At 46.1% G+C, this 12750-nt stretch overlaps 2 protein-coding genes across 5 annotated transcripts in view; one reads left to right on the forward strand and one right to left on the reverse strand.

Annotated features, from left to right (window-relative positions):
• Positions 1 to 12750, reverse strand: part of LOC147026554 (leucine-rich repeat and calponin homology domain-containing protein 1-like) — a 295928-nt gene that overhangs the window by 125385 nt on the left and 157793 nt on the right. The gene's annotated exons all lie outside the window — the stretch shown is intronic.
• LOC147026555 (uncharacterized) overlaps positions 1 to 12750 on the forward strand; it is a 42102-nt gene that overhangs the window by 17702 nt on the left and 11650 nt on the right. For 3 of the 4 annotated variants that reach the window (XM_085882051.1, XM_085882052.1, XM_085882050.1), the window contains 3 exons: positions 3925 to 4057; positions 4328 to 8654; positions 11531 to 11724. In XM_085882051.1, coding sequence (XP_085738177.1) covers positions 3926 to 4057; positions 4328 to 8654; positions 11531 to 11724 — 4653 coding nt within the window. In that variant the 5' untranslated portion in view covers position 3925. Of the gene's footprint in view, positions 1 to 3886; positions 4058 to 4327; positions 8655 to 11530; positions 11725 to 12750 lie in introns of all 4 variants that reach the window. The other variant, XM_085882053.1, reaches the window with a different exon arrangement.

Consider the following 12750-nt stretch of genomic DNA (forward strand, 5'->3'; position numbering starts at 1 on the left):
GTGTGTCTGTGTGTCTGTGTGTGTCTGTGTGTCTGTGTGTGTCTGTGTCTGTGTCTGTGTGTGTCTGTGTGTGTCTGTGTCTGTGTCTGTGTCTGTGTGTGTCTGTGTCTGTGTCTGTGTCTGTGTCTGTGTCTGTGTCTGTGTCTGTGTCTGTGTGTGTCTGTGTCTGTGTGTGTCTGTGTCTGTGTCTGTGTGTGTCTGTGTCTGTGTCTGTGTGTGTCTGTGTCTGTGTGTGTGTCTGTGTCTGTGTCTGTGTCTGTGTCTGTGTCTGTCTGTGTCTGTCTGTCTGTCTGTCTGTCTGTCTGTCTGTCTGTCTGTGTCTGTCTGTGTCTGTCTGTCTGTGTCTGTCTGTGTCTGTCTGTCTGTCTGTCTGTCTGTCTGTCTGTCTGTCTGTCTGTCTGTCTGTCTGTCTGTCTGTCTGTCTGTCTGTCTGTCTGTCTGTCTGTCTGTCTGTCTGTCTGTCTGTCTGTCTGTCTATCTCTCTATCTCTCTATCTCTCTATCTCTCTATCTCTCTATCTCTCTATCTCTCTATCTCTCTATCTCTCTATCTCTCTATCTCTCTATCTCTCTATCTCTCTATCTCTCTCTGAAAGGACTGTACTGCAAACCCTCACATCTACTTTCTCAACAACCTCTCAAAGAAGTTCAGTCACTCAAACTCTTCAGTCTCTTTCTCAGCATTGATTTATCTTGTACAAGCCACATGTCAATATTCGCTTCCAAAGCCAGCTGCCGACTGGGCATATGCTGTCATGCAAAGTCCTTCCTTAGCACACCTCTGTTCTTATCCACCTACAAAGCTTTCATTGGCAGCTCGATGGAGTACTGCTGTCCCCTCAGGGCTGGCACCCCTGCCTCACATCTTGCTCAGCTTGTAGCCATGGAAAACAAGGCCTTTAAGATCATTGGAATCTCTCACGACCAAGCTGAGTCTATGAGACAATCACTTCGCCATCACTGACAGGTCATTGGCTTCTCTGTCTTCTTTCGCATTCTTTCTCTTTTTGCACCCTCTTCCACTTTTGTGCTTTATCCCCTCCAGATATCTGCAGGGTGCACACGATCCACCAGCAACCCCCTCCTAGTGAAATTGGGAAAATCCTGAACCATTGCTCACCTCCACTTGTTTGTTCCTCTTTTTTCCCACCTTCAGAACAAACTCCCACACTCTCTTCAATCCTACTCTTCCCTCCAAGTCTTCAAAACAGCTGTTCACCACTATCTATCTTCCCCCATGCAAACCACGATCCTTTCTACCCCCACTAATTCACCCCAAACCCACCTCCTTCAAGTTCCCTGCTTTCCTTCCTTAAAAGTCCCTGTCGTGTGAGGACCTGAAAGACCCTGTATTGTCCATCTTGTTTACCCTGTGTACCTCACCCCATCTCTCTCCCTTCCACAGATCTCCTAATGTCTCTGTTCCCCACTGTCTTGTCCTTCCCTTACCTCTTATCTCCTGCTCCCCTTGTTGTACGTTATGTGTGTTGGCTCTTACGAGGTCCGTCTAAAAAGTAATGGGACTGACTTCACAGAAATTTTATTCCAAAAAATATATTGAAATCACAGCTTGTCCCCTTCAAAATAGTTTCCCTCCAGTCTCACACACTTGTCCATCCTCTTCTTCCACGCTTCGATGCACCCCTGGAAGGCTTCTTCTGGAATCCTCCGGAGCTCTGATGTCATGGCCCTTTTGATGGCCTCCACATCAGGAAATCGGGTCCCCTTGATCACCCCCTTGAGCTTGGGAAACAGGAAAAAATCAGAAAGGGCCAAGTCTGGCGAATACAGGGGTTGCTCCAGAATTGGCACATTCTTCTCCGCCAGAAACTGTCGGATGCTCAGGGCACTGTGAGCAGGGGCGTTGTCATGGTGGAGCACCCAGGCGTTGTTCTCTCACAGATCCCTCCTCTTGTCCCGGATTGATCTCGAGGCGCCAGAGGATCTCCTTGTACACGTATTTATTCACTGTTTGACCCTGTGGTAGAAACTCGAAGTGGACAATGCCCTTGATGTCAAAAAACACGATGAGCATCACCTTGACCTTTGACTTCGACATCCTTGCTTTCTTTGGTCTTGGTGATTCCAGACTTTTCCACTGACGACTGCCGTTTGGTCTCGGGATCGTATTCGAATATCCACGATTCATCGCCAGGAATCTCTCCCGAGCAGGTCTGGATCGTCCTCGAGGCGCTCGATAATGTCTTGACAGACAGTGACTCTTCGCTGTTTCTGGTCCTCGGATAACAGCTTGGGGACCCATCTTTGCACACACCTTGTGCATTTCGAGATTTTCAGTGATGATGCTCCAGACAGTGTCCTTGTTGATGGAAAGTTCCTCAGCAATCATCTGCACCATGAGTCGACGATCTGCGTGCACCATCTGCTTCACACGCTCGATGTTGTCCGCCATTCTGCTCGTTGAAGGTCTTCCAGACCGTGGATCGTCTTCAACCTCCTCCCGTCCCTCTTTGAACCTCTTGTGCTATTCAAATGCACGTGTACGTGACATCATTTCTTCCCCGTAGACTTGCTGCAGAATTGCGAAGGATTCGGAAGGTGTTTTACCAAGCTTGGCAAGAAACTTCAAATTGGCTCTCTGTTTATGACTCATAGCGCGACGACTCAGACTAGACAACGTGTAAAGCACGACCTGTAAAAAAAAAACACAATGAGCGCAGTCAACCATCACCAATCGTATATATTGCTGGAATGTTGCGAAAGACTGTGACACAACCCGTTCATTCAAGTTGTGTCAGTGGAGCACACAGCAGGCTCAGTCCCGTTACTTTTTAGATGGACCTCGTATACGAGCGTTGACATTGCATACAAAAATAAATAAATAAAACCAATCACATCATCATGTGTGTGCCAACTGCCAAGTTTGAACAAGATCGGTAAATGCATGTCTGACAAATGGTTGAGGACGTGTCCGACATAGGTTTTTTTTTACAACTAAAATGGCCATCAGTCAGCCATATTGGATCTGATCTCAAAAAACAATGATGTCTACATGTATACCATCATTTTTGTCTTTGTGCCAAGTATGAATAAAATCGGTCCATACATGTCCAAGATATGGTTATAGACACACGCACGCACATAAAAATCGAGACCAAATCCATAAGCCCCCATTTCGAACAAAGTCAAACGTGGGCTAATAATGGACAGACATAGCATATGGAATTTTAATCTGGGTTTCCTGTATCATGAGTTAGGGACTGAGACAGGAACACATTAACAAACCAGGCAATGGTTTTAAGCTTTGTGTTTTCAGCAAACTGCACCTTACATATTATCAGACTATTGGCTGGTAGGTGAAGACCTAAAACAGTTTGCTGTAAAAGTACTGTCTTGAATGTTTGGAATGGTAGATGTATTTTTTTGTTGTTGTAATAAGAATTTACATTGCAATTGAGTCCTCCGAAGATCATCTATTTATTGCTTGCACAAATATGGCAGAATTTTTGTGACACCTACCCCACCCTCCAATCTGATCCATACATGACCCTTCTCTTTGTTCCTCTTCTAATTCCTCCCAATCTTCTTGAACCTTCTTTCCCTTCTCCCAAAGTCTTCTCCACTTCTTTACCTCTTCTGCAATTCTCTCCTTTCCACATCCCCCCCACTATTTTTTTCAATATTGCCACCGCCCCAATTATTCATACGTAATTAATTATTAATTTAGCATATGTAAAATTGTAAATTAGTTATTATGTGATATTGAGAGGACATAACAGTGCAGCTTAAATTGATAATCTGTATTATTTGGAGTGCAGAAAAAAATTAGGAAGTGTTTGTTGTGAAATGTAAATATCAATTTTTCATTTGTTGTCCCACCTCTCCCTTCCCCCCTTTTACCCTGTCCCCACCATCAAAATGACATGGCAATTGAATCGTGTTTTTACCAATGCTCATGACTCAGAATGGAGTTTGAGTTCAGCCAGGATGGAGTTTTGAACTTTTTACGATCACAAGGTGGCCGGGTGAAAAACGCAGAACTTCGAGCGCACTTTCAGTCGTACATCGACGAGCCAGGAGGAAGGGAAAAATTCAAAGTATGTTTTTTTTCAAGTCCTAATAATGACCTCAAACATCAGTTTTGGGTAAAAAGGAAATGTCCAAAAATCGAACTCTAACTTGTGAAATTCAATGTTTGAAGAATACCGTTATATTTACTGGTGGGATTATATTATATTAATTTTGATTCTATTAAATTTGGTACGTGGAAGCATATTCTGTTCTGTTGGTTGTTTTACATTGATAGCATGCTGCAATCCTCACTGTCTCAAGCTGCTTACAAACGGTACTCTTAACTCTCTTTGCAGAAACATGTCAATGCTTTTGCCGAGGTCACGAAAGAGGATGGCTGCACCTATGTACAACTGCGCAGGCAATATCGAGGTGGCAAATCACAGAGATGCCAAGATGAAAAGGACAAGAGTGGTGCTTTAAAGTCCTCAAAGGAAATTTCACATGATGACTTGGAAAAAATGGGAAATTTACAGAAATGCTCTTCATCTGGTGAACAGAACTCCCCAAATGCACAGCCGGTGCAGCAGTGGCCTTCAGATGCACAGCGTCGGGAGCAGTATCTGACAGTTACACAAACAGAGCATCGTATATCATCACCTTCTGAAGTTGTAAACCAGCACATGTTGTCCTCTCATCCTGAGGAGCAGTATTTCACATCATGGCCAGAGGTGCAACCTCTGCTGGCAGGAGGGCCGGACGTGCAGCCTCTGCCATTGGGGGAGCCAGAGGTGTGGCCTGTGTCTGCAGCAGAGCCAGACGTGCATTCTCTGTCAACGGGGGAGCAGTATCTGCTGGCAGTGCAGTCACTGCCAGTGGAGAGGCCAGAAGCACAGTCTCTTCCAGTGGAGGGGCTAAATGTGTGGTCTCTGTCGGCTGAGGGATCAGATATACAGTCTCTGCCAGCAGAGGTGTGTTATATTTCAGGTGAGGGGCCGGAGGTAGGGTACTTGTTGGCAGAGGGGCCAGAGGTGAGGCATCTGTCAAGGCAGGGGTCGAAGGTGGGGTATGTATTGGGGGAGGGGCCGGAGGTGGGGAATCAGTCTGCCAAGGGTCCGGAGGTCGAGTATCTGTCAGCGGAAGGGCCGGAGGTGGGGTATCTGTCGGCGAAGGGGCCGGAGGTGGGGTATCTGTCGGCGAAGGGGCCGGAGGTGGGGTATCTGTCGGCGAAGGGGCCGGAGGTGGGGTATCTGTCGGCGAAGGGGCCGGAGGTGGGGTATCTGTCGGCGAAGGGGCCGGAGGTGGGGTATCTGTCGGCGAAGGGGCCGGAGGTGGGGTATCTGTCGGCGAAGGGGCCGGAGGTGGGGTATCTGTCGGCGAAGGGGCCGGAGGTGGGGTATCTGTCGGCGAAGGGGCCGGAGGTGGGGTATCTGTCGGCGAAGGGGCCGGAGGTGGGGTATCTGTCGGCGAAGGGGCCGGAGGTGGGGTATCTGTCGGCGAAGGGGCCGGAGGTGGGGTATCTGTCGGCGAAGGGCCCGGAGGTGGGGTATCTGTCGGCGAAGGGCCCGGAGGTGGGGTATCTGTCGGCGAAGGGGCCGGAAGTGGGGTATCTGTCGGCGGAGGGGCCAGAGGTGGGTTCTCTGTCGGCGGAGGGGCCGGAGATAGGGTATCTGTCAGCGGAGGAGCCAGAGGTGCGGTATCTGTCAGCGGCAGGGTCTCAGGTGTGGAATCCATTGGCGGCAGGGCCACAGGTGCGGTATCTGTCAGCAGAGAGGCCGCAGGTGGGGTATCTGTCAGCAGAGAGGCCGCAGGTGGGGTATCTGTCAGCAGAGAGGCCGCAGGTGGGGTATCTGTCGGCAGAGAGGCCGCAGGTGGGGTATCTGTCGGCAGAGAGGCCGCAGGTGGGGTATCTGTCGGCAGAGAGGCCGCAGGTGGGGTATCTGTCGGCAGAGAGGCCGCAGGTGGGGTATCTGTCGGCAGAGAGGCCGCAGGTGGGGTATCTGTCGGCAGAGAGGCCGCAGGTGGGGTATCTGTCGGCAGAGAGGCCGCAGGTGGGGTATCTGTCGGCAGAGAGGCCGCAGGTGGGGTATCTGTCGGCAGAGAGGCCGCAGGTGGGGTATCTGTCGGCAGAGGGGCCGCAGGTGGGGTATATGTCGGCAGAGAGGCCGCAGGTGGGGTATATGTCGGCAGAGAGGCCGCCAGTGCGGTATGCATCAGTGGAGAGACCTCAGGTGCAGTATCTGTCGGCAAAAAAGTCAGAGGAACGGTATTTATCGTTCGAAGAACCTGGAATGCTGTGTCAGAAAAAAACTGGAAGGATAATGGGAGATCATAACCAGACAAAATTTGATTCTTCACAACAGTTGACTGCTAATCAATGGCCAGAGTCCAGTGAATATTCAAAGCAGATGAGGGATATATCCAAAATGGTCAAGCAAAGTAATATGCCCCAGCAAAAAAATGGTGCTAATAGGTACTTTCAAAATCGAGAATCAATGCATTATGAAGAAACTCAGGATTCCTTTGCTGTAAAAGAAAGAGGCACTTCCAATCCAATACAGTATCAATATGGTCAATCAAAACAAGACAGAATTCCCTCATATTTGCTACGGCACAATGTAAACACATCTCCCAAAGATCATCATTTAATTCGAAAACGAGTTGAGATGAGACTGGTTGAAAAGAATAAAATTGTGGGAACTGGGAGCCATCCAAATGTTACTGTTGGTGCCTTACCACAACACAAGCACTGGCATGAAAATCGCATGAATAATAAAGCAAAAACATTGGCTCAATCAAAATCAGACCACACCGGCGTCGCTCCCTTGGTTCGTGTCGATGTACCTCCGACAGATGAAAATCAACACATCTGGCCTGGAAAAAGTTTTGTGTCCTCGAGTAAACCAATTATACAGTCAAGGCAGGATATTTTCCCAGAGATTATCAAAAAGCCAACATCTCTTTCTCAAATGGCCCATGGAAGATCTCTTAATAACCTTGCTGAACCGTCACAATACAAAGAACAATATGCATTAGCTTGCTCTGTGGAAAACCTAAACCAGGTTTCAACAGAAGCTCTTGCACAATGGTACAAAGAAAAGAAGAAGCAGAATATGCCAACATTTCATTCTCAAATGATCTGTGCAAGATCTCTTGATAATCTTTCAGAAGAACCTTCACAATATAAGGAACAATATGCATTAGCTCGCTCTGTGGAAAACCTAAACCAGGTTTCAACAGAAGCTCTTGAACAATGGTACAAAGAAAAGAAGAGGCAGAATATTGTTGAAGAAATGGCTAGCCGAGCAAAGGCGAATACTCGTAGGCATTCAACAGATAACCTTCTCATGCCTCCAATACGAGCCAGTCAAAACAAACTCTGTTCATCTATGATGAGTTTGAAAGAACCAGCTTTGAATACTGCAGATCAAGCAATAATGATGAACAGAAAAATGCAATCTATGGATGACCTATCGGAGCCATCAAAGATGAACAATGCAAGGATATATTTTCAAAACACCGTTGAATCAAAAGGAAATCCATCTAGTTCATCCAATAGATTTGTGAAGCGTCAGTTTGTAGACAACCTTGATGACACATTGCTGAGTGACAGGGATGAGCATATTATAATAAGTGAACAGTGTAAAATGAGAAATTATCAAGAGCCAGTGAGAGCACAGGAAATGTCCAGGAACAAAAACTTTAAATGGGGAGACCAGGATTACTTGTCAGAACATGGCCATGTCAATTTAATTGGAAACACTGGACAGATGTCTGGGAACTTTGGACGTAGAACTACGGCAAATGTTCAAAACTACAACGATGAAGCTGCTACTAACTCTACTAAAGGTACTGACCATTCAACGATTTATGGATCAAAGTGGGAAGAAGCCGACAACAAAGCAAGAGGCAACAGAATGCCATCAAAAAATGCTGATTATTATGAACAGGGAGTTTGGGAGAAATATCCACGTGCTAATAAGGAAGTCTTTGTAGATCCAGAAATGAGAGATGTTGAAAGTCGTTTTATGCCAAGTATTCCTCCAAGGACCACATTCCATGATGAGAGTCCTCAAAATCAGCCTGCACACACCCAGGGACAGACTGAAAATCTATCCGGAATGGTTCAAGAGCAGTACACCAGAATGAAGCCAGAAGAATCACCTGGAAGATATTTTGGAGAAAAGCATCATGTTCAATTCATGGATTACCCACAAGAACATCCGCGAGTTGTAGCAACCTCAAAGGAAGCTTGTGAACAGGTTATGGATACCCAATATGAACGTGACTTCAAGGAAATAAGTTACCAAGATAACAAGAAGAGTCTTAATTATCTTGAGATGCCCATTTATGTTGAGCAAAAGTTAGCAGCAGGAAATGATAATTTTTATCCTGTACAACAGAGGTCTTCCCAAATGCACTATGTGGAGTCACTACCTTCAGAAGAGAACTCTCATTGTACAAGATCAATAAGCCATCATTACGATGCAAATTCTCAATCTGGCAATGCTTATTTTATAAATGAAAGAGCTTTTTCGAAAGAAAAACCCGAGGGTATTCATGATGTTGATGCTTTGCACAATGTTCTGGATGAGGACTTGAGGTCCACCCCTGCTCATACCTTGAAACTACCAATATATGATCCTCCACAACGATCGGATAAGGATATGAAACGGCATCATACTCAGGTAACTTGACATAACTATGAGTTTTTCATTTTTAACCTAATGTAATGCTACGAAAGCCAACTGGTGACTTTTCTTTCCTGCCCCCCCCCCACTCCACTGCGTCTCCCCTCCCCCTCCCCACTCCCTCTTCCCCCTGCCACCACCAAAGGCAATGCTTAAATCAACTTTGTTGTTTTTCTTTTGGGATAGTTGAACATGAATGTTTTATGGTCGAGGTTCTGTATATCCTGCTAGAAAGGTGGAATTGCATTCATGATGAAGGCTGCTCTGTGGCCAAAACTTGACAATCACTCCTTCGGATTGAGATTTTAAAAATGCAGTTGACTGTCTCTCTAGTTTAATTTTTTTTACATTATTTTGGTGCACTCTATGCATATTTTTTTAATGTAATATTGTAATGTATTGTTGCGGTCTTCGCGCCCGCCGGCGTGCGAACGGCCACGTAACTCGAATCGCGGCACGTCGCCCACCGGACGGACAATCCAGTCGTGACCCTCTCGGACTAACGCCGGGAACCAGTCACGGGTGGACCTTTCGGTCTCACCGCGATCGAGCCAATCAGCCCCCGCGTGGGATAGGGTTGCTCGCCAAATTCGAACTACCTAAGTACCCACGCGGAGGGTAGACCGGGCGATCGCACCTCGCCGCAGGTCGACTTCGGACACGGGCCACTTAAGCGACCCGTTCCGTACTATCAGAATAACCGAGCGGTGTTATCGTCGACCTCGACGGTTCGATTAATTATCGGGCGTATTCAGCCCACTACCAACCCTTTACGTGAAGCAAGATGGGGGTTCAATGGGGAAAAAGACGAAGCGAAGCGGGAAACAGTTCAACAATAAAGCACATTTATTCGCGGCACACGGGAAGCACACAAATACAATTCCACCAAATGCACACAAAAAAGAAAACACAATTCCATTTACACAAAAAGCAAACATAAAAGTGAAAACACAGTGCAGAGCTAATTCCGACTACCGAGCACACGGCAACACTTATACAATTCTACTTCACAGACGGCGCCGACAACACATACCCAAAACCAAGGAAAAGAAATACCCCCAAGAATGAGGTAGGCCTGGGGCCGAGACCTGGTCGGGCCTACCCGTCTGGTGATGAGACGCGGAGCGGCGATGGCCCCGCAACCCGCGGGCCTCGTGGACAGTGCCTGGCAGGGGGTGGGAACGGGGCCCCCTTGGTCGCACTATCTCAGCGCGGGGGGGGGAAACAGGAGGGGGGTTGCTGATGCTCGGGGCATGGAGGATCTTTATTATGTGCGACGAGCGTCTCCACCTCGGCCAGGTCGCGCTGCCGGCCTCCCTCGGGCGCGCAGCTCCTTCACGACGCGAGCACCCCCTCGTCCGCCCTCGCCGCCTCTCCACAGCTCGTCCCCTCCGTTCCGACTTCAACGCACACGACGAGCAGCTCCACCGCCCGCGAAGTCTTGACTCTCTGTCCGTTCTTGTTTGCGACTCCTCGTTCTCGTTCTGCTGACTCTCTCCTTACTGACTCTCTCGTTCCCGTTCTGCTGACTCTTTCGCTCCGACTTTTACGACTCCTTTGACTGACGAACACCGTCCTTTTATCCCCCCGTAACTTCGCCTTTTACCCCCTCCCTTTGACCTTTCAACTCGCTCCCCATTGGCCCGAGAAAAAGTGGGCGTGAAGGCTTTTTGATCCACAAATTTGCATATATCGATCGCCCTGGGGGCGGGGCCAATTCGCCCCTCGCTCACCGATTGGACGGCAAAAAGTGGGCGTGTGTCGTTTTGGATCCGTTTTTGAAGCACAAAATCCGTGATTTTGTACACGCTGTTCGACGCGCGTTCTGCATGAGTCCAACACCGGTACCCACAGCGGGGCAAGAACGGTGGCGATGCTACGGTTGTGAGGTGTGCGTGAAGGTCGTGGCGGTTGTGGTGAAGCGGTGGTTGTGGTCGGTGGTTGATGTTGTGGTTGTGATCATGGCGGTTGGTCCAAAATAAAGATAGTAAAAGAAAAACGGCTATCCTGAAGAGTCGCAGCTCGCATAAATGACATGTATTCCCACTAGACAACGGGTTTGGGCCTAACTACACATGCACTTACCGAGATACCTCACCTAAGGGACCTGAATGGTGGTTTGCGAATCTGGTAACCACAACAGTATTCTTCACTACAAATAATAACATTGTAACATCACACTGGCTGTCTGTTTGAGCACCCTTTTCAAATTTTGAAATCCTACCTTTTTTAAAACATTTATTATTGTGAAGAGTAATTGATATTATGACAAAATTCCAAGTTCTTCCCAGTACATCATTTTGATCGGTTGTATTCATTCCTTTGCTGTTGTGATTTGGTGAGCAATGGGTCATTCTGCAGCTGGAAACACCAGAGTTGGTGAAATTTGTTTGCATCAAATTGGAAGGTTTTTTTTTACTCCGGTGATGCTAAACAATCTTTGATTTGAGTAGCAAGCCCCAACTGTGTTTTGTAATTAAATAATATTAAATAACAACAACCATGGGGGTGGAAGAGGGACAAAAGGATAGCTCTGTAAACAGTAAGCTGTTGCACTCCCTCAATGACTCTGCCCCAGGTGTTGTTCATTTGTCATGTAACACCTGATTTAACACTACTGCCTTCCAAAACACAATTCTAAATATTAATAAACATTCGCTATTCGGTGGCATTCTCACTTGCTATTGCAGTTTTTCGGTCTTCAAAACTTAAACTTATTTTCATCACTCATTCATTTTGATCCATGATTGTTCATTAGTATAGTAGATTATTGTCCATCTATTTTAGTTGCTTGTTTGAAATATCTTCAAAAATGGAACCTACTTTAATGATGGAGACATATTTTACCTTTTCTGCACTCATTTGCACCTCAGCCGTCACAAGATGTACACTCAGGCATACTAGAAGCTCCTGTTTCAACTCTGAGTAAAGCATCTCCTGCTAACTTGCCTCCTTCTGCCGAAGAAATTCCATCGATGCATCGCTGGGCAGTATATGCAGCAATGGGAGAGTTTTATAAACTCGAGCCATTGGTGAAGAAGAATATCACCATACTCTTTATGGTAAGTTTGAAGAATATGTTGTTACTGAATTGTTTAACACTTGTTCCTTATTTTTATACCCTTATATTTATTCACCACCAGCAAAAGTCCCCATCCCCCATGATGGGAAAAGCAAGCAATTAATTTTTTTTTTTTTTTAAACTGATTTTAAAGATCATACTCAGGTGCACACTCTTGGGTTTCAAGTTCGTATACATACAAAGTTTCAAGTTTCTAGCTGTCATTGTCATGGAGCTATGGCACTGACAAACACATACACACCACAGACACAGGCTATTTTATTAGTATAGATTAATTATAAACTAGAACTGCACATGCATACCTCCGCCAGGCTGAATAGTTTACGTTTTATATCCCACTGATGGGCTGGATCTGCATCTGGATCTTAACCAGAATCTAATCGGCTTGTTCTTGTCGCCTAACTAAATCTTACACCAAGTTTTGTCATAACCTGTCCACAACGTTTTGTGATATTGTGCTTATATATATATATATATATATATATATATATATATATATATATATATATATATATATATATATATATATATATATATATATATATATATATATATCGTTTTTGGCCCTATATGGGCATTATGATGATCATCACTTTTGGTTTGGGGATCGGGGCACGTGGACGGCTGAGTGGCGAGCTCTCCATTCAGTCCTTCTGAAGATAAGTTTCCAGTCCTTCTGAAGCTTTTTGCGAATTTTGTTATCGAGATTTGTGTCCGGGCCTGTGGAACTGTATTTATAAAGCTGTAATTGTGTTCATAACAGTTTTCATGTGTATTTGAATTAGTTTATTGAAAGAAGCAGGGGGAGGCCTCGTGTTAAGTTTAGCGTTAAGTCAGTTGGGGCCTTGGGAGTATGGGGATGAAACAAGGTTATAAATCAAGACCAAAGGAAGAGGAGTTCATAAAATGTGATAGTTGCTCAATGTGGGCCATGTCAATAATAGGGGAAGCAGAGGATTCTTACAGTTGTAGGAAATGTGAGGAAATAGCCCACTTGAGGATGGTT

The sequence above is a fragment of the Eptatretus burgeri genome, chromosome 5 (assembly GCF_056783735.1).
Source record: "Eptatretus burgeri isolate ZD-2024b chromosome 5, Ebu_testis_v1, whole genome shotgun sequence".
Classification (NCBI taxonomy): domain Eukaryota; kingdom Metazoa; phylum Chordata; class Myxini; order Myxiniformes; family Myxinidae; genus Eptatretus; species Eptatretus burgeri.